This window comes from Aquarana catesbeiana, linkage group LG09 (genome assembly GCF_042186555.1).
Source record: "Aquarana catesbeiana isolate 2022-GZ linkage group LG09, ASM4218655v1, whole genome shotgun sequence".
Classification (NCBI taxonomy): Eukaryota; Metazoa; Chordata; class Amphibia; order Anura; family Ranidae; genus Aquarana; species Aquarana catesbeiana.
In genome coordinates, this window is record NC_133332.1 from 119,897,962 (window position 1) to 119,920,943 (window position 22,982).

Here is a 22,982-nt window from a genome sequence, read left to right on the forward strand (position 1 = left end):
CCCAGATACCTGCTAGCACCTGCATTTGCCCCTCCGCCCGGCCCGGCCCAGCCCACCCAAGTGCAGTATCGATCGATCACTGTCACTTACAAAACACTAAACGCATAACTGCAGCGTTCGCAGAGTCAGGCCTGATCCCTGCGATCGCTAACAGTTTTTTTGGTAGCGTTTTGGTGAACTGGCAAGCACCAGCAGCCTAGTACACCCCGGTCGTAGTCAAGCCAGCACTGCAGTAACACTTGGTGACGTGGCGAGTCCCATAAGTGCAGTTCAAGCTGGTGAGGTGGCAAGTACAAGTAGTGTTTCGCTGCCACCAAGAAGAAGACAAACAGGCCCATCATGCCCATCATGCCCTTCCTGCTGCATTCGCAATCCTAATTGGGAACCCACCACTTCTGCAGCGCCCGTACTTCCCCCATTCACATCCCCAACCAAATGCAGTCGGCTGCATGAGAGGCATTTACTTTATGTCCTCCCGAGTACCCCTACCCAACGAACCCCCCCCAAAAAAGATGTTGTGTCTGCAGCAAGCGCGGATATAGGCGTGACACCCGCTATTATTGTCCCTCCTGTCCTGACAATCCTGGTCTTTGCATTGGTGAATGTTTTGAACGCTACCATACACTAGTTGAGTATTAGCGTAGGGTACAGCATTGCACAGACTAGGCACACTTTCACAGGGTCTCCCAAGATGCCATCGCATTTTGAGAGACTCGAACCTGGAACCTGTTACAGTTATAAAAGTTAGTTACAAAAAAAAGTGTAAAAAAAATATATATATATATATAAAATTAAAAAAAAATAGTTGTCGTTTTATTGTTCTCTCTCTCTCTATTGTTCTGCTCTTTTTTACTGTATTCTATTCTGCAATGTTTTATTGTTATTATGTTTTAACATGTTTGCTTTTCAGGTATGCAATTTTTTATACTTTACCGTTTACTGTGTTTTATAGTTAACCATTTTTTTGTCTTCAGGTACGCCATTCACGACTTTGAGTGGTTATACCAGAATGATGCCTGCAGGTTTAGGTATCATCGTGGTATCATTCTTTTCAGCTAGCGGTCAGCTTTCATGTAAAAGCAAACCTAGCGGCTAATTAGCCTCTAGACTGCTTTTACAAGCAGTGGGAGGGAATGCCCCCCCACCCCCCAACGTCTTCCGTGTTTTTCTCTGGCTCTCCTGTCTCAACAGGGAACCTGAGAATGCAGCCGGTGATTCAGCCAGCTGACCATAGAGCTGATCAGAGACCAAAGTGGCTCCAAACATCTCTATGGCCTAAGAAACCGGAAGCTACGAGCATTTCATGACTTTGATTTCGCCGGATGTAAACAGCGCCATTGGGAAATTGGGAAAGCATTTTATCACACTGATCTTGGTGTGGTCAGATGCTTTGAGGGCAGAGGAGAGATCTAGGGTCTAATAGACCCCAATTTTTTCAAAAAAGAGTACCTGTCACTACCTATTGCTATCATAGGGGAAATTTACATTCCCTGAGATAACAATAAAAATGATTAAAAAAAAAAATGAAAGGAACAGTTTAAAAATAAGATAAAAAAGCAAAAAAATAATAAAGAAAAAAAAAAAAAAAAAAGCACTCCTGTCCCCCCCCTGCTCTCGCGCAAAAGCGAACGCAAGCGTCGGTCTGACGTCAAATGTAAACAGCAATTGCACCATGCATGTGAGGTGTCACCGCGAACGTCAGATCGAGGGCAGTAATTTTAGCAGTAGACCTCCTCTGTAAATCTAAAGTGGTAACCTGTAAAGGCTTTTAAAGGCTTTTAAAAATGTATTTAGTTTGTCGCCACTGCACGTTTGTGTGCAATTTTAAAGCATGTCATGTTTGGTATCCATGTACTCGGCCTAAGATCATCTTTTTTATTTCATCAAACATTTGGGCAATATAGTGTGTTTAGTGCATTAAAATTTTAAAAAGTGTGTTTTTTCCCCAAAAAATGCGTTTGAAAAATCGCTGCGCAAATACTGTGTGAAAAAAAAAATGAAACACCCACCATTTTAATCTGTAGGGCATTTGCTTTAAAAAAATATATAATGTTTGGGGGTTCAAAGTAATTTTCTTGCAAAAAAAAATAATTTTTTCATGTAAACAAAAAGTGTCAGAAAGGGCTTTGTCTTCAAGTGGTTAGAAGAGTGGGTGATGTGTGACATAAGCTTCTAAATGTTGTTCATAAAATGCCAGGACAGTTCAAAACCCCCCCAAATGACCCCATTTTGGAAAGTAGACACCCCAAGCTATTTGCTGAGAGTCATGTCGAGTCCATGGAATATTTTATATTGTGACACAAGTTGCAGGAAAGAGACAAATTTTTTATTTTTTTTTTGCACAAAGTTGTCACTAAATGATATATTGCTCAAACATGCCATGGGAATATGTGAAATCACACCCCAAAATACATTCTGTTGCTTCTCCTGAGTACGGGAATACCACGTGTGAGACTTTTTGGGAGCCTAGCCGCGTACGGGACCCCGAAAACCAAGCACCGCCTTCAGGCTTTCTAAGGGCGTAAATTTTTGATTTCACTCTTCACTGCCTATCACAGTTTCGGAGGCCATGGAATGCCCAGGTGGCACAAAACCCCCCCAAATGACCCCATTTTGGAAAGTAGACACCCCAAGCTATTTGCTGAGAGGTATAGTGAGTATTTTGCAGACCTCACTTTTTGTCACAAAGTTGTGAAAATTGAAAAAAGAAAAAAAAATGTTTTTTCTTGTCTTTCTTCATTTTCAAAAACAAATGAGAGCTGCAAAATACTCACCATGCCTCTCAGCAAATAGCTTGGGGTGTCTACTTTCCAAAATGGGGTCATTTGGGGGGGGGGGGGGTTGTGCCATCTGGGCATTCCATGGCCTCCGAAACTGTGATAGGTAGTGAGGAGTGAAATCCAAAATTTACGCCCTTAGAAATCCTGAAGGCGGTGATTGGTTTTCGGGGTCCCGTACGTGGCTAGGCTCCCAAAAAGTCCCACACATGTGGTATCCCCGTACTCAGGAGAAGCAGCTGAATGTATTTTGGGGTGCAATTCCACATAGGCCCATGGCCTGTGTGAGCAATATATCATTTAGTGACAACCTTTTGTAAATATTTTTTTTTTTTTGTCATTATTCAATCACTTGGGACAAAAAAAAATAAATATTCAATGGGTTAAACATGCCTCTCAGCAATTTCCTTGGGGTGTCTACTTTCCAAAATGGGGTAATTTGGGGGGGTTTTGTACTTCCCTGCCATTTTAGCACCTCAAGAAATGACATAGGCAGTCATAAACTAAAAGCTGTGTAAATTCCAGAAAATGTACCCTAGTTTGTAGACGCTATAACTTTTGCGCAAACCAATAAATATACGCTTATTGACATTTTTTTTACCAAATACATGTGGCCGAATACATTTTGGCCTAAATGTATGACTAAAATTGAGTTTATTGGATTTTTTTTATAACAAAATGTAGAAAATATCATTTTTTTTTCAAAATTTTCGGTCATTTTCCGTTTAAAGCGCAAAAAATAAAAACGGCAGAGGTGATCAAATACCATCAAAAGAAAGCTCTATTTGTGGGAAGAAAAGGATGCAAATTTCGTTTGGGTACAGCATTGCATGACCACGCAATTAGCAGTTAAAGCGATGCAGTGCCAAATTGGAAAAAGTCCTCTGGTCCTTAGGCAGCATAATGGTCCGGGGCTGAAATGGTTAAATAACAAACATGTCATACTTACCTCCACTGTGCAGTTGGTTAAGCACAGAGTGGCCCCGATCCTCCTCTCCTGGAGTCCCTCAGCGGCGCCGGTAGCTCCTTCTCTTCTCGAGTGCCCCGTCAGAGAAGCGCTCTCCTTCTGGACACCCGTGCAGGTGCTCTCCCGAATCCTGCTTCTGCGTCTATTGACACAGAAAGCAGGACTCGGCCCCGCCCCCCGGTGCCGTCATTCGATTTGATTGACAGCAGCGGGAGCCAATGGCTAGAGCTGGTGTGCTCGTCCCTGGGGAGAAAAAGACTGGGTTTGGGTAAGTAAAACGGGCACTGGGGGGCTCCAGCATGACAGGAGGTTTTTCAGCTTAATGCATAGAATGCATTAAGCTGAAAAACCATGAGGGTTTACAACCCCTTTAAGAGAGAGAATGAGAATCTGCTGATGAAAAGGTACTGTTTAATTCAAGCTAAATCATATATTATTTTGCTTTCTGTTATTAATTTATTATTTGTCTATTTGCTGTGAAATTACTAGTTGGAAGTTAGAAATTTAAACTTCAGTAATTTGTCCATTAAGCTACCTGCTTGAGTACAGTTTTTGAATTTATATATATATATATATATATATATATATATATATATATATATATATATATATATATATATATATATATATATTTTTTTTTTTTTTTTAACAGACACCCTAGGGAATAAAATGGAGGTCGTTGCAACATTTTATTTTACATGGTATTTGCGCAGCAATTTTTCAAACATGTTTTTTTGGAAAGAAACTGTTTCATGAATAATAAAAAAAAAAAAAACCCACTAAAGTTAGCCCGATTTTTTCGTATATAGATGATGTTACACCAAGTAAATAGATACCTAACATGTCACGCTTTAAAATTGTGCACACTTGTGGAATGGCGCCAAACTTCAGTACTTAAAAATCTCCATAGACGATGCTGTAAAAATGTTTACAGGTTACATGTTTAGAGTTACAGAGGAGGTCTAGTGCTAGAATTATTGTTCTCACTCTAACAATCACGGCGTATGTAACCTGTGTGTATCTGGCTCTTATACTAGCCAGTGCCTCACCAGCCACAGAGCTCACCGCATGTCTCTGCTCTGACTCACATTTAGGCTGGGTTCACACCTATACGAATTGGGTGCGGGTTTTCCTGCATCCAATTTGCATGACAGGAGATTGTGACCGGCTCTCTATCCAGCCTGTTCACATATCTCTGTTGGGGCTGCGGAGCGGCTTGCACAGGAGTGCTGTGCATCTTTGGCTCCATTTCAGGGCCAAATTCAGGCAAAAATTCGGCCCTGATTCATCTCTGAAACGGAGAACAGGGACGCACCGGACCTCTGCTGCGAGCCACATCAGAGCTGGATGACTCATCCTGGCAGCTCTCTGGTGCCTCCCCCTGGTCTAGAAAGTTGAAGAGTCTTCTGAAACTAGAGGGTGGGGGTTAGGAGGAGCTGCTTTGAATATTTATGAGGCCTCAGCCAATCCCCAGTAGTGGGCTGGCAGGGGACTGATTTCACCTCATAAATAGACACGAGCCATGCCAGCAGGGGCAGTCGGGTGGAAGATGGAGATGCAGTGTTGAGGAAGCTGTCGGTGGCCCTTGGGGCGAACCCCTAGTCTGGGAGGGTGTCCTGCCTTGGGCCGGGGCTTGGGTGCTGGAAGAATCCTGCTGTAACACAGAGCAGGAAAACCTTCCTGGAGGCACGGGAGCAAGAGAGGACAGTGTGAGTAGTGCAACACTGTGGGGACTAACAAACGGGGGAGACTGCCACATGTAGCCAGTCTCCCTTAAATACAGCGGTGTACTTAAGGGCCCTTTCACACGAGCTGTCCGATCAGGTCCGCCTGTCAGCTTTTCGGGTGGACCTGATCGGACCTTGCAGTCTCCCCTATGGAGCAATGGATGTCCGCTGACATCTGCCACTATCTGATCCGATCGTGACCGCAAAATCCAGACGGATGGTGGTCCCATTTTCAATCTACCTGGCGGATCAGATTGGATAGAATCGGATGAAACGGACAGGCAGTCCATTTCCACCCGATTTCCCCATAGAGGAGAGCGGGACTGTGTCCGTGTCCGCTCTGCACAGCGGAGTGGACAGGATCTGTCGTCCGCCTGCTCAGCGGGGATCAGCGGAGCCACAGACTGTTCTCTGCATGTGAAAATTCGGTGTGCCTGGCTGTGCATGAGTGGGGGATCCCTTTCATCTGCAACTCCTACAGGGGTAGTGCTACATATGTGTCACAATTTTTAATGTTTTGCTTTGTTTTTATTGTGTATGAAAAAAGTCAAACAATGAGCCTAACGAGGGTCAGTTCTCATCTGTTTTTTTGCACAAGAAAAGGTCAAGGATAGTTGAGATGAGGTTCTATAATCTTCAGGAGCCACTGCATTATCAATAATGAATGTAATTTCCCTTTGACACCAATGCATTTTGCCATAATTTTGCCATAATTTTGATATGTCCCTCAAAAAATATTCTTTGTTCACCAAAATTTTAGAGACAACACTCAATGTAGTAAGGACCAGTGCCAACAGACTTTTTTTTTCAAAACTGCTTCTGCAGCCATACAAGTCTATGGGGATGCAAGAACAGCTCAAGGTCAAATTCAGATCAACCAGACCTAAAATTAATTCTAAATAATTTCAAAAGCATCTCAGACTCAAACGTGCTGCATTTTCCCACTGAAGGCTGTCCACACCGGCCCTTAGAGCTCTTGCACACGGCTGCAAAAAAAAGCAGCATTTTTTTAAATCAGTATTGCAGTTTTGTAAGTGATCTGAACACAGTTCTTTTGTTTTCTATGGGCCCATGCAGCCAGTGCCTAAAGATCCGTAAACTGTCATGTCACAAAATATCATTGTTTTACAATACTGGGTACCCGAACATACTGTATATGCTATATGTTTTGCTTATCCACTTCAGCCCCAGAAGATTTTACCCCCTTCCTGACCAGAGCACTTTTTACAATTTGTCATGTGACACTGTACCCAAACAAAATTTGCATCCTTTTTTTCCCACAAATAGAGCTTTCTTTTGGTGGTATTTCATCACCTCTGTGGTTTTTATTGTTTGCGCTATAAACAAAAAAAAGAGCAACAATTTTGAAAAAAAAACAATATTTTTTACTTTTTGCTATAATAAATATCCCCCCCCCCCAAAAAATGTCTTCATCAGTTTAGGCCGATATGTATTCTTCTACATATTTTTGGTAAAAAAAAAAATCGCAATAAGCGTATATTGATTGGTTTGCGCAAAAGTTATAGAATAGTTATACAAACTATGGGAAAGATTTATGGCATTTTTATAACTTATTTTTTTTACTAGTTATGGTGTGATCTGCGATTTTTAGCGGTACTGCGATATTGCGGCAGACAGATCAGACACTTTTGACATATTTTTGGGACCATTGACATTTATACAGCGATCAGTGCTATAAATATGCACTGATTACTGTATAAATGTCACTGGCAGGGAAGGGATTAACACTAGAGGGCAATCAAGGGGTTGAATGTGTGTTCCCTAGGTATGTTCTAACTGTATGGGGATAGGACTGACTAGGGGAGGAGACATATCCTTGTTCCTACTTAGTACGAACAAACAAAATGTCTCCTCTCCCCTGACAGAACAGGGATTTGTGTTTACACACACAAATCCGTGCTGGCTCCCGTGAATGCAATCGCGTGCGACTGCCGGCCATGTGCATCGGGCCCCCGCCGTGCAGCGGGCGTGCGCGTGTCCTCTGGTGGCTCTTAAGGCTCGGTTCACACATGGGCGGCACGACTTGCAGGTCGCCTCAGCGAGGCGACCTGCAAACGACTGCCGGGGCGACTTGCGAGACGACTTCTGCATAGAAGTCTATGCAAGTCGCCCCAAGTCGCCCCCAAAGTAATACAGGAACCTTTTTCTAAGTCGGAGCGACTTGCGTCGCTCCGATTAGAACGGTTCCATAGCACAGAACGGGAGGCGACTTGTCAGGCGACTAGGTCGCCTGACAAGTCGCCCCAGTGTGAACCGAGCGTAAAGGAAACCGCAGTATATGTGCGTGAGCCGGTCGGTACATGTTACATACTCAGCTAAGTTAATTTGTCTCTCTATGTAACGTATTTTATAATGTGATCTTTATTTCTAAGACATGGGGGGGGGATGCGCCATAACAAACATTGCCATAGTTGTGAGGATTTGAGGGCATGGAAACAAGTGCAAATGTACCAGTGTACAGAAATACAAAAATACAAGATATCAATGAAAACAGGATAAAACACCGTAACTGGAGGGCTAGCCTAACCCTCAGTTGAGCCAGAGGCAACCTTTAAGGCAGGCATACTGACCTAGCCATATAAAGGTACTGACAAGTAGGTCCAAGAGCCAACCTAAGCGATCGAGGGAGACCCCATACTAAAAGAACTACTTAGTAGCCCCACTGGCTCCACCGTTGGAGAAGGGGGTCCCAGAAACCTCCATCAAATCTCCTCCAACAAGTCGCCATACCAGGGGCCAGACATGAAATTACTGGTATACAGGACAAAGACCTCATTTACTTAGCAGAACATTTGGTCAGAACGTCAGTCCAGTCCAATAAGAATGACACATTAAAACAAATAGGAGACATGAACAAGAACAAAATCTAGGAACATATTACAGGACTAGGAGGATACTCATATGGAGTAAACCATCACCATAATCGCCCACACCAATCGGCATGTCTGAAAGGAAATGAAAAATATTAAACAGAAATATAAGGACCAGGTTCAGGTAATGGCAGCATTGTTCAAGTAGGTACTTTCAACAAGGGCTCTGCTAGCTCCAACAAGGTGACATAAAGGCTAGACATGACTTGATCAGGGTCAGAAGTGTATTCCCACCAAGCTGCCCAAATACTAGAGGAGCACTCGTGTCTGTCCATGCATGTTGCCACCCACTCCTCAGCTTCCATGAGCTCTTTCACTTTCTTTACCCACTCCTCCTTATTTGGCACCTGTGCTCGTTTCCATTCTCTTAGCTGCATTCAGGAGATGTGGTAAAGCACTTTTGTTATAATGGCTAAGTGGAAGAGTAGGAACATGGAGTAGGAAATGAGCTGGGGACAGTGGGATATCTACCCCAGAGCATCTTTCATCTGATTTTTAACCACGTAAGAACTGAGCCTCTTTTTGAGATTTGTTGTTTACAAGTTAAAATCATGTTTTTTTGCTATAAAATTACTCAGAACCCCCAAACATTATATATATATATATATATATATATATATATATATATATATATTTTCATACACCCTAGAGAATAAGATGGCGGTCGTTGCTATACTTTATGTCACACCGTATTTGCGCAGCGGTCTTACAAGCGCAATTTTTTGGGAAAAAATACAATTTTTTGAATTAAAAGATAAGACAACAGTAAATTTAGCCCAATTTGCTTCTATATTGTGAAAGATAATATTATGCCGAGTAAACTGATACCCAACATGTCATGCTTCAAAATTGCACCCGCTCGTGGAATGGAGACAAACTTTGGCACTTAAAAATCTCCATTGTCAATGTTTAAAAATTTCTACAGGTTACCAGCTTTAAGTTACAGAGGAGGTCTAGTGCTAGAATTATTGATCTCACTCTAATGATCGCGGCTATACCTCACATGTGTGGTTTGAACACTGTTTTCACATGCGGGCATGTCTTATGTATGCATTCACTTCTGCACGTGAGCTTGGCAGGACCGGGCGCTTTAAAAAAAAAATGTTATTATTTATTTTACTTTTTATTTTTACACTGTCCTTTTAAAAAAATGTTTTGGATCACTTTTATTCCTATTACCATATTTACATAGTAGGCAAGGCCGAAAAAAGACACAAGTCCATCAAGTCCGAACTATATGTGTGATTTTATGTCAGTATTACATTGCATATCCCTGTATGTTGTGGGCGTTCAGGTGCCTATCTAACAGTTTCTTGAAATTATCGATGCTTCCCGCTGAAACCACTGCTTGTGGAAGAGAATTCCACATCCTCACTGCTCTTACAGTAAAGAACCCTCTACGCAGTTTAAGGTAAAACCGCTTTTCCTGACAGACTCCATGGCAGCATACGTATGGGTTAATCCCGCCTCTCATACCTCATAGGACCCCACTCCCATAAATCTTTGCTTCCAGCCATAGACCGTGTTCCTTTTTTGTCCTCCTCCTAGGACCAAGGTGTATCTTACCTTATGAAGTTTTCTACGGTCCGGTTCTGGTTGCACGGTGGTTCTGATGGCGGTTCTGGAGTCCAGCAGTCCCAGCTATTAGCAGGGTGGATACGGGCAGATCTGCGATGCCATGAAGAGCTTACTAGCCTCGCCATTGGCAGGCAAGCGGCAACTGGCCAAACGTCCTTGCTATTAGCAGGAGGCCTCCCCCTTATTGATGCCCGGCCGTGCAGTGGATGATCGTCCCCAAATCAGACTGGACCAGGATCGTGCGGTGGTATCGTATATTGCATTATTCATTCATATATGGCAGCTGTTTTTGTGTGTTGTTCGTTCCTGTATCTTTCTGGCCTCTATGGCGGCTGGAACGCATCTGCGTCCCATTCCGCCGCGTCTTCCGGGTCCCTGCACAGTGCGATCCTCGTCTGGGAGCGAGGCTTGGTTCGCACATGCGCAGTCCCGGGAAAATGGCGGCGGCCGCGCATGCGCGCGAGCCCCGTTTTTCGACGCTGGGGGGCGCGGTGACGTCATCGGCGGCGCCAAGTTTAAATAGCTGTCAGAATACAGCTATTACTTGGGTTGTCTGCAGGTGTATACGGCGGCTTCCCGGTGCAGTGCTTATTCCCTGGCAAGGTAGGAGACTTCGCTGCTGGCTGTCCAAGCCCCTTTCTTTCTCTCTGATCCCTGTGTTTTGACAAGGAATTGTTCATTTCAGATACCTGGTTTTTTTTTTCTGCTATGGACGTGTCACCGCCCCCCAGTGGCCAACCCTTGCGCTGCAGGTAGGAATTGTTTATTCCTTCTGCTTGATTGTTTTGGGTTTGTTTCTTTCTGGATTCTGTTTATTTCCTTTTTTCCACAGCACTCCTAGGTCTGAACATAGACCCTCAGCACGTGAAGATACCGATCGTTCCAGATCGCATCATCAGAAACAATCATCAAGTTCAAGGCGTTCTAGATCAGCTTCCAGGCGCCATAGTGAAGAGCCCAAGTCCACATCTGGGCGTCACTCTCACCGCCATTCTAGCCGCTCTGATAAAAGGGCTTGCTGGGGATGTAAAGCTCAGGTCCCAGAAGGGAAGTCCCTCTGTGAACTATGTTATGCCCGAGCTGCAAAAGAAAGAGGAGCTGGGGACCAGCAGGTGGAAGCTATGGTCCGAAGAGTGGTTCAGGAATCCCTGATCAGAACGGATCCCAATCGTTCAGCTATCTCTCCTTCTGCTCCAGTGCTAGCTCCTGGTGGAGTCGACCTTGGGACTCCTGGTCCCTCTAGACGCAGTCCCTCCTTAAGCGGATCCTCGGAAAGCGAGGCTGATCTGAAAGATCCTGGCGCAGGCTTTGATTTCTCCCTAGTGCCACGGTTGGTCAAGGCGGTTAAAGACGCATTGAGATGGGAAGAACCAGTAGAAGCACCCTCTAAACAGAGGAAATACTTTAAGCATCTCAAAAAGGATCAACCAAATTTCCCCTTCCTGGAAGAGCTTGGCGAAATCATTTCAGAAGAGTGGAGTAAAGTTGAGAGGAAGAACTCACTAATCTCCAAAGTGGCCAAGATGTATCCGTTTAAGAACGAAGAGGTAAAGCATCTGGAGTCAGCTCCGCTCATTGATGCTGCTTTGATGAGGCTGGTGAGGCATGTCACCCTCCCTCTAGAGGATACCGTTTCATTTAAGGATGGTCTGGAAAGGAAGATCGATACTGATCTTAAACGCATCTATATTACGGCAGGTATGGCTTGTAAACCAGCCTTGGCTCTCGCAGCTCTGTCGAAAGCTATGGAATCCTGGTCAGATGATGTGGATGCGGCCTTAGCAAGTGTGTCTGAAGATTTGGTCAAGAGTTCACCAATCCATGAACTAAAACTGGCGTCAGTCTTCTTGGGGGAAGCATCCCTGGATATTATCCGCTTAGTGGCACGGGTCATGCTTTCCTCAGTCACAGCCAAGCGCGCTTTGTGGCTACGCCCATGGGTTGCGGATCCTGCCTCTAAACAGGCCTGGTGCAGAATTCCCTTTGAGGGTTCCTCCCTCTTTGGGAACAAACTTGATTCCGCCTTTTCCCGTGCCACAGGGGGTAAGTCAGGGTTCTTACCCCAAGATCGTCGCCTTTTGGGGCAGAGGAGACCTCAACCCAGGCAAGACCAAGAACGCGCTAGAGATGCCCGCCGTTATAGACCGGGCCGTGATTTCAGGAGAAACTGGAAGAGAAATCAACCTTCTGGTCAGAAGTCCTCAAAGACATCCTCTTCTGGTGGACGGGAGGCTTCTAAGTCCTTTTGATATGAAGCCTGTCCAGGCGGAGCAAGTCGGGGCGCGGTTACTCCTTTTTCAGCACGTCTGGGCAGCCTCGATCAGGGACTACTGGACGGTCAAGACAGTCTCATCAGGCCATTCATGGGTGTTCTGCAATCCACCCTTACACCGGTTTGTCCCCACAATCCTTCCTCACCAAGAAGAAAAGAAACAAATTCTTCTATCATACACGGATTCTCTGATAGCTCAAGGGGCTGCCGTCCCGGTGCCCTCAGGAGAGAAATTTCAAGGGGTGTATTCCCCCCTTTTTATGGTCCTCAAAAAGAGCGGTTCCTGGAGGCCAGTCATCGACCTGACATACCTGAACTCCTTCATCAAGAAGGAAAAATTCAAGATGGAGACACTGCTAACAATTCGTCAGATAATACAGCCAGGCGATTGGCTAGTCTCCATAGACCTGAAAGATGCCTACTTTCACGTACCGATTGCGAGAGACTTCCAGAAGTACCTACGTTTTGCAGTGGATCAGAGACACCTCCAATTTACATGTCTCCCATTCGGGCTTACAACATCGCCGCGAGTGTTTTCGAAGCTCTTACTGGCTGTCGTGGCATTAATCAGGGTCAAGGGTATCCGTTTACACCACTACCTGGACGACCTACTCTTGCTTTCGCAGGACAGGGATCAACTAGTGTCACACCGAGATCAAGTCATTTCTACCCTGACAGAGTTCGGTTGGCTGTTGAACAGGGAAAAAAGTCATCTAGATCCGACACAGTCTCTGATATTCCTCGGAGCCCAGTTCAACACGTTGAAGAGCACCATCTCTCTGCCTCTGGAGAAAATCCCTTTGATTCGGGACAGAATTCACCTGGCAATGTCGTCTCCCCTGCTCAGAGCCTCTCAGTGTCTCAGGATAATCGGCACCATGGTAGCAACAACCCCCATGGTGAAATGGGCTCAATGGAGGATGCGCCCTTTTCAGAAGGGTTTCCTACAACAGTGGGATCCGGGTTCTCGAGACCATCTGGTTCGGATAACCCCGTCCATGCGGGAAAGTCTCCCCTGGTGGCTGCAGCGGAGGAATCTCCTCAATTGCCATTCCATAGCACCCGTTTCATGGATCACGGTGACAACGGATGCCAGCAGCAGAGGCTGGGGCGCTCTCTGTCTGACGGAGATAGCCCAGGGTCAGTGGGATTTCCCATCCCGGGGCGTAGTTTCAAATGTCCTGGAACTCCGAGCTGCCCTCTGTGCTCTACGAGCCTTTCTCCACTTAACATCAGGGGCCTCAGTCCTCCTGAGGCTAGACAACACGACAGCGGTGTCTTATATCAAGAGACAAGGGGGCACACGCAGTCTCTCCCTTCTGAAGGAAGTGAGTCCTATCATGTCTTTGGCCCAGACGAGCCTATCAAATCTGACAGCTGTCTATCTTCCAGGAGTCCAAAATGTCCAGGCGGACTTCCTCTCGAGGTTTGCCCTGGACAACAACGAGTGGTCTCTCCACACGGAAGTTTTCAATTGGATCCTGTCTTTGGGAGTGTCACCAGAAGTGGATCTGTTTGCGTCTCCTTGCAACCACAAAATGGAGAAGTACTACACGAGATGTCGTTGTCCCCAGGCTTTCGGAGTGGATGCTCTGACGGACCAGTGGAGATTCCACAGGGCTTATGCCTTTCCACCAGTTCCGGTCATTCTTCGCTTCCTATCGAGGCTCAGGTGGGAAGAGGTCGAAATAGTGGCAGTTGTCCCATATTGGCCCAACAGACCGTGGTTCCCCCTCTTACTTCAACTCAGCTACCGGAATCCAGTTCCTCTCCCATCCAGATCAGATCTCCTATTACAAGGAACATCTCTTCACCCATGTCCGTCCCAGCTCCATCTGACGGCTTGGTTCTTGAGAGGGGAAGGTTGGAAGCCCTAGGATGTCCAAGTGCGGCTATTTCGACTCTACTGAATGCCAGGAGACCAGGTACCAATAGGGTCTACCAAAGAATTTGGTCGAAATTTGCGGATTACGTCTCCACCACTGATGGTTCCTGTACTGACCCTAGGATTCAGGATATTCTTGGTTTCTTACAAACAGGCCTGGATCTATCCTTATCAGTAAGCTCTCTTCGGGTTCAGGTTTCCGCAATCTCTGCCTTCACAGGTATATCCTGGGCCAGGCATCCCCTTACAAGGCAATTCTTCAGAGGAGTGATAAGACTCAGGCCTCAAAGAAAGCCAAGGTTTTCTAAGTGGGATCTTCCCCTTGTACTAAATTTCTTTTCTGAAAAGGAAATATGTGTGGATCAAGCAGCTATTAAAGATCTCTCCCTCAAAGCTGTATTTCTAGTGGCTATAACATCAGCCAAAAGGGTCTCCGAGATCAGTTCTCTAGGATGTAAAGAACCATTCCTGACCTTCTTCCCTGACCGGGTGGTCCTGATTCCTATGCTCGGATCAAATCCTAAGGTGACATCGGTTTTTCATGAGAATCAGGAGATTGTTCTTCCAATTTTCCGGACAACAGAGGACTCTAGCATTCACCCTTTGGATGTGGGAGAAGTTTTAAGGCAATACCTTGAAGTCACTGCCTCTTTCCGAAGATCTGATCATTTGTTTGTTTATTTTCAAGGAAAGAACAAGGGTTTACGTGCTTCCTCCAGAGTCATTGCAGCTTGGATCGTTCAGGCTATACAAGGAGCTTATGCAGCCAAGGGTCTGGCTCCTCCAGAAGCGGTGACCGCCCATTCTACTAGGAGCGTTTCTACATCATGGGCAGCTTCCCGTCATGTGTCCCCGGAAGTAATCTGCAAGGCGGCCTCTTGGTCGTCGATCAACACCTTTATGACACACTATTGTGTAGAACCGGCCTCTTTGTCTTCGGTTAATTTTGGTTTGCATGTCTTGTCTGTTGACGGTGCCAAATAAACCTTTTTTCTTTAAAACCAGCAATTTCCCACCCGGGAGTGTATGGCTAGTCATTTCCCATACGTATGCTGCCATGGAGTCTGTCAGGAAAACGGAAAATTTATATCAAATACTTACCGTAATTTTCCTTTCCTGATGGACTCCATGGCAGCAGGAGTTCCCTCCCATTTTGCTGGAGTAGGCTATGTTACGGAACACGGTCTATGGCTGGAAGCAAAGATTTATGGGAGTGGGGTCCTATGAGGTATGAGAGGCGGGATTAACCCATACGTATGCTGCCATGGAGTCCATCAGGAAAGGAAAATTACGGTAAGTATTTGATATAAATTTTCCGTTTTCTTCTAATTTTAGTGAATGGCCGCGTGTCTTATTAAATTCCCTTTCATGGAAAAGTTTTATCCTTACTGTGGGGTCACCAGTACAGTATTTGTATTTTGAAATCATATCCCCTCTCAAGCATCTCTTCTCCAGAGAGAACAAGTTCAGTGCTCATAACCTTTCCTCATAACTAATATCCTCCAGACCCTTTATTAGTTTTGTTGCCCTTCTATGGACCCTCTCCAGTTCCAGCACATCCTTCCTGAGGACTGGTGCCCAGAGCTGGACGGCATACTCCAGGTGCAGCCGAACCAGAGTTAATCCCCTTTTTAATGCATGCCAATATTCTGTTTGCTTTGCTTGCAGCAGCTTGGAATTGCATGCCATTGCTGAGCCTATCATCTACTAGGACCCCCAGGTCCTTTTCCATCTTAGATTCCCCCAGAGGTTCTCCCCCCCAGTGTATAGATGGCATTCATATTTTTGCCACCCAAATGCATTATTTTACATTTTTCCACATTAAACCTCATTTGCCATGCAGTTGCTCACCCCATTAATTTGTTCAGATCTTCTTCCAATGTTTCCACATCCTGCGGAGAAGTTATTGCCCCGCTTAGCTTTGTATCATCTGCAAATACCGAGATTGAGTTGTTTATCCCATCCTCCAGGTCGTTTATGAATAAATTAAATAGGATAGGTCCCCCAGATAGAACCCTGGGGGACCCCACTTTCCACCCCAGACCATTCCGTGTACTCCCCATTTATCACTACCCTCTGAACTCACCCTTGTAGCCAGTTTTCAATCCATGTACTGACCCTATGGTCCATGCCAACAGACCTTACTTTTGTACAGTAAACGTTTATGGGGAACTGTGTCAAATGCTTTTGCAAAGTCCAGATACACCACGTCTATGGGCCTTCCTTTATCTAGATGGCAGCTCACCACCTCATAAAATGTTAATAGATTGGTTTGACTAGAACGATTCTTCATGAATCTATGCTGGTTACTGCTAATGATACCGTTGTCATTACTAAAATCTTGTATATAGTCCCTTATCATCCCCTCCAAAAGCTTGCATACTATTGATGTTAGGCTAACATGCCTTGTTATAGAAAAAAAGCATGACAGGACCTCTTTAATGTGAGATCTGGGGTCAAAAAGACCTCATATTTCACATTTACACTTAAATGCAATAAAAAAATAAATAAATGTCTTTTTAAAAAAAAAAAAAAAAAATTCCCCTTTAAGACGTTTGACGTCGCTTCCGTCATCCAATGTTATGGAGCCGAGTAGGGGCCATATTTTCCTCACTGGGCTCCATGCTACTGACAGCATCAGATCGTCTCTATTGCTACCGGCAGCTCCGGTAAGCGGTGGAGACGTCCGGAGCGCGGCGGGAGGGGGGTCACCTCCCCCGCCGCTCATAAAAGTGATCTTGCAGCGAATCCGCCGCAGAGACCACTTTTATCTTAAAGAGGACCGCCCACCATTGCAGAAAATACCGGGGTTAGGGCATCTATCTGCTGCCATAACCCCGGTATTCTATGTCAAAGTACCGACGTACAGCTACGGCGGTAAGTGGATAATGCCCAACCAAAAAGGGCGAATCACAGGACACTCCCACCAAAGGTGCAGGAGGAACAGCTGCCCTGGGCACAGCAGAGCAAGGGGACAAAGAATGGACACCGGGCACTAAATCCATTCTACGGCATGCATTAACAGGAGGGCACAGTACTGCATCCTTGCCCTGGGTGCTAGACAAACCTGTTCTGGTACTGCACACACTCCATGAAAATGTTGCACATGTGCAAAGACAGGGAAGATTTATAGCTTCCCTATTGGCAGGCTTTGTGCATGTACTGCGAAACCCATGTGTTCACAGATACTGGGCATCCCAGCGCACCCAGATGTGGTTCCTGTGCTGTATTGGTATCTAAGCCCTGCAGCAACGCTGAGCATACGCTGGGGTCAGTGAAAAAGTCTCACCTAGGAGAGAGGAAGTGCTGATTTACAGCACAAATAAAGTGGTAAAAAAAGAAAAAAAAAAGAAGGTCCATTGCTAAGGGAGGGAAGAGGGCAGCGTAGGACAACTCCACAGTTAAGGTGGAGGTCTGCTTTAATAGGCTCTTGTCAGTGGGGCTGGTTGTGTGCCGTTCACCCGCACCCAAACACCAGAGCCTCATGTATCAGGGCCAAGCGCCAAGTGTGCATGGGGCTAGAAAGCGCCTGCACCTTCTTTCAAGTTGTATGAAAGCATGTTGCATAATTATTTATGAACAAGCCTGATAGACAATAATGGGATTCCCCTTATCATATGACGGCTAAAATGGGGAGAATTGTAGAGAACAGGGACAGAACTAGCTAACGCAGTATACCTCACCATCACACATGTGTATCCTGGCATGCATATGGTACTATCATTCCAGATATGTTGCAAGGTCCCAGGCCTCCTTCGGTCTAATGAGAACTCCCCAGGGCCAGAGATAGCTGACATCCTTCTGTATCTAGTGGGTTGTGAGGCATGGTGTATGCAAGGTGATTAAAGTCATTGGATGCAAGACACTTCTTGAATGCAAAAGAGACTTTATTTCTCTTAGCAAACTTTTTTGGGGAAAGAGGGTTAGGGCCAGGACACCCTTAGGTAGTTGTAAGTTCAATTGGCAGACTCCGAGACTTCAATAGAAGGACAGCCATGCAGGGAAAGGAATCCAGCAAGACGCCACATCTGCACGTGCGGGAATGCTCCTTGTAGTTATTCAGTACACTGAGCTCCCGGTCTCTCCCTAGACCTGCTGATTCACTGCCACTGAATTCCTTGAGCTCCTCCAATCTTCACGGTGGTATCTTCCTCACGCATCATCTCCACCTCTCTGCTGGGTCCCTAGCTTGGCAGTCAAGATACCTCTCAAGCTTCACCCCACTGGCTTGACACATAAGGCTGCTCTGCTAGCATTACCTCCGCTGGCTGGGTCCCTGGCTTGATACCCACTCAAGTTTCCTGATTCTTCACTGTCCCCGGTTGGTGAGACTGCTGCTCCTGTACATGCTTCAGTTACTCACTGTGGTCCCTGGTAATAAGGTGTTTGGTCCCTTTGTGGCGACAGCTTCCCTTCTACCTCCGACCACGACAGGTTCTCTGGCCGGCAGAACCGTCACTTTTGGTTGGACTGCAAGCCGCAATCCCAACCCTGTGCTGCTCTCTTGCTTCTGAATAGGCCCTCAGACAGCCTAGCAGCCAGATGTGCCCGGAATAGGTCCAATCTCCGGCCTAGCAGCCCGGGCAGTACCACTCACGTCCACCCAGACAGCTGTCCAGATGGCACAGAACACAGATCACCTGACTCCACCCGAATATATAGGCTCTCCAAGCAGGCCAAGGGATTCAAGAAAACCCCTGCCCATTTGCTGAGATACCCCATATACCCATAACCTGACCTTGCTTTGCCCTTCTCGTATCTAGTACCAACAAGTACCCGGCCACCTAGTGGTAGAAGAGAAAAGTGCAACATGGCCAAACAGGGAGAAATCACTAGATCTCTTACTATCAACCAGGATAATTATTCCTGGCAAGTAAATTTGTGAGGAGCAACCCTGCCTAAACTCCAGGGTGCTACACATATATGTACGAAATGATGTAGTGATCTATGGGACTTTCAGGGACTGTTCACACTAGAACGCGGTGCAGGAAACCCGCATTACGTGTGCGTTTGCCGCTCCGCATTCAAAACACTGCAGTTACGATCTGCAGCGGGTGTCAATAATAGGCCTCTTGCACACGGTACTGATGTGTGAGTATCAGCATTTTTGGGCGTATTTTTGGTGATTATTTTATGTGTTTTTGTGAGTATTTTCGTGTATTGGCACAAAATACAGATCGTGAACTCCAATTTTTGCAGTTTTTTTCATTACTGATCGAAAGTCAGCGCTTGTTTACTCATCTGTGTGCACAGGCAAATTGTAAACAATGGGCTGCATTTTAGATCAGTAAAAAAACCTGAGTTTTCAGGCAGTAATGTACAAGAGGCCATAAGTTAACGACACCCTAAACGCAGTGTGCTTACCTGCACTGGATTGCATGGAACAAAAGCACCATGTGATCCAGTTGCATTGCATTTCCTAAAGTAGTGCAATGTATTGTATGCACATGACCACAGCCAGGCTCATAGTGAGGAGTATATTGTATGACCACATAGTGAGGAGTATATTGTATGCATATGACCACAACTGGGCTCATAGTGAGGAGTATATTGTATGACATAGTGAGGAGTATATTGTATGGATATGACCAAAACCGGGCTCATAGTGAGGAGTATATTGTATGACATATGTGAGGAGTATATTGTATGGATATGACCAAAACCGGGCTCATAGTGAGGAGTATATTGTATGACATATGTGAGGAGTATATTGTATGGATATGACCAAAACCGGGCTCATAGTGAGGAGTATATTGTATGACATATGTGAGGAGTATATTGTATGGATATGACCACAACCGGCTCATAGTGAGGAGTATATTGTATGACATATGTGAGGAGTATATTGTATGGATATGACCAAAACCGGGCTCATAGTGAGGAGTATATTGTATGACATATGTGAGGAGTATATTGTATGGATATGACCACAACCGGCTCATAGTGAGGAGTATATTGTATGGATATGACCACAACCGGGCTCATAGTGAGGAGTATATTGTATGACATATGTGAGGAGTATATTGTATGGATATGACCACAACCGGCTCATAGTGAGGAGTATATTGTATGCATATGACCACAACCGGCTCATAGTGAGGAGTATATTGTATGCATATGACCACAACCGGCTCATAGTGAGGAGTATATTGTATGCATATGACCACAACCGGGCTCATAGTGAGGAGTATATTGTATGACATATGTGAGGAGTATAATGTATGGATATGACCACAGCCGGGCTCCTAGTGAGGGGTATATTGTATGACCACATAGTGAGGAGTATATTGTATGACACATGTGAGGAGTATATTGTATGACACATGTGAGGAGTATATTGTATGACACATAGTGATAAGTATATTGTATGACCACATAGTGAGGAGTATATTGTATGGATATGACCACAGCTGGGCTCATAGTGAGGAGTATATTGTATGACCACATAATGAGGAGTATATTGTATGACACATATGAGGAGTATATTGTATGACCACATAGTGAGGAGTATATTGTATAACACATAGTGATAAGTATATTGTATGACCACATAGTGAGGAGTATATTGTATGGATATGACCACAGCTGGGCTCATAGTGAGGAGTATATTGTATGACCACATAATGAGGAGTATATTGTATGACACCTATGAGGAGTATATTGTATGACCACATAGTGAGGAGTATATTGTATGACCACAAAGTGAGGAGTATATTGTATGACCACACAGTGAGGAGTATATTGTATGGCCACATAGTGAGGAGTATATTGTATGGCCACATAGAGAGGAGTATATTGTATGACCACATAGTGAGGAGTATATTGTATGACACATGTGAGGAGTATATTGTATGACACATAGTGAGGATTATATTGTATGACCACATAGTGAGGAGTATATTGTATGACCACATAGTGAGGAGTATATTGTATGACACATGTGAGGAGTATATTGTATGACACATAGTGAGGAGTATATTGTATGACACATAGTGAGGATTATATTGTATGACCACATAGTGAGGAGTATATTGTATGACCACATAGTGAGGAGTATATTGTATGACACATAGTGAGGAGTATATTGTATGACCACATAGTGAGGAGTATATTTTATGACACATGTGAGGAGTATATTGTATGACACATAGTGAGGAGTATATTGTATGACACATAGTGAGGAGTATATTGTATGACACATAGTAAGGAGTATATTGTATGACCACATAGTGAGGATTATATTGTATGACAAATACTGAGGAGTATATTGTATGACCACATAGCGAGGAGTATATTGTGTGACACATGTGAGGAGTATATTGTATGACCACATAGTGAGGAGTATATATTAAGACACATGTGAGGAGTATATTGTATGACACATAGTGAGGAGTATGCTGTATAACATGATGTGAGGAGTCCCGGTGGGTCGCCGTGTGGCAGACCTATACTGTGGCAGTGTATTGGTGGCCGGGTTCCTCCTCCCGGGGGCGGGCAGTCCGGGCTCTCTGCCTCATTCCCGGGGAGGACTCTGGCTCTCAGATCGGCCCCTGTCATGGCGCCGTGCGGTACGGTGGTGCCGGCCTCCCGGGGCAGGGGACTCGGGGCGGCGGTGCTGGTGATGATGGCGGTAGGCCTGAGCCGGGCGGAGGACAGCGCCATGGAGGAGATAGTCACCGAGAAGCAGGCGGAGGCCAGTCACCGGCAGGACAGTGCCAACCTTCTGATCTTCATCCTGCTCCTCACCCTCACCATCCTCACCATCTGGCTGTTCAAGCATCGCAGGTTCCGCTTCCTCCATGAGACCGGCCTGGCCATGATCTACGGTCAGTATGTGTGGCCCCCAGGAGCCCCTCATGGCACTCAAGGAGGGCAGTGTTATCTCTGCACTAATATTGGGACAGGTGTCAGGAAACTTTATTGGGGTTATCAGGCCACAGGTTGTCTGTCAGATGTAGATTGTGAAATGAGGGGGGTTCTCATTGTCTCCCCCACTTCTTGCATTATGAGGATCGGGGGAGACCCAGTATATGGGTGATCTGCCCCTATCCATTATCATCCATTGATGGAGAGGAGACAACTGGGAATGTGGAGCTGTGACAAAGAATTGGAAATGTGTGAAGGGGGGGCTTGTTGTACTATCAGGGATTCAATAAAGAGTCATTGCCACTTACTTTTCTGGCCTCTGTTTCCCTGTAGAAGTGCGTGCGCCCAGTTCGGGTAGAAGCATGTGCCCAGTATAGGCAGGTGTGAAGTGCTTGTGCCCAGTTCAGGCAAGTGTTTGTGCCAGTTTGGTAACATTACTGACCTAGGGGACAGTGGCGGCTGGTGCTCCAAAATTTTTTGGGGGGGCGCAAACAAACTGAAAAATAGTGACCCCCCCCCGTCATATGCAGCCTCACTGTGCCCCGTCATATGCAGCCTCACTGTGCCCCGTCATATGCAGCCTCACTGTGCCCCGTCATATGCAGCCTCACTGTGCCCCGTCATATGCAGCCAGGCTCAGCTGTCACTTCACTAACCCCCTCCCCGTGGCCGGACCAGTGCCACTTACTGCTAGTGTGGCGGGGCTATGCTCCTCTCCTGGAGTGACTAGGCTCTCCTCCTTTTCCGCCAACGTGTTAGGCATCCAATAGGATCGCCTAATGCTTTGGCCAATCGGGGAAGGTTAGTGTGAAAATAGCGAAAATTAATTCGCTATGCCACACAACAGGGTGGGATCGGGACGCAGTGCTCTGCCCCCTGAGCCCACCCTATTTTGAAGCCTATTATAGCCTCTGGCTCTAATCACGTGCTTCAAAATACACATCCCCGCCTTAGTAATTATGTGTCTGGCGTCCTGAAAGGGGCTGGACACATGAATAGGGATGGCGGCGGAGGTGTTA

At 45.7% G+C, this 22,982-nt stretch overlaps 1 protein-coding gene across 1 annotated transcript in view; it reads left to right on the forward strand.

Moving 5' to 3' along the window:
* The first annotated feature begins 21,604 nt into the window (after window positions 1-21,604).
* SLC9A6 (solute carrier family 9 member A6) overlaps window positions 21,605-22,982 on the forward strand; it is a 105,822-nt gene continuing 104,444 nt past the window's right edge. The window contains exon 1 of the mRNA XM_073599203.1: window positions 21,605-21,923. Within this exon, the coding sequence (XP_073455304.1) occupies window positions 21,653-21,923 (271 nt within the window). The 5' untranslated portion in view covers window positions 21,605-21,652. The remainder of the gene's footprint in view (window positions 21,924-22,982) is intronic.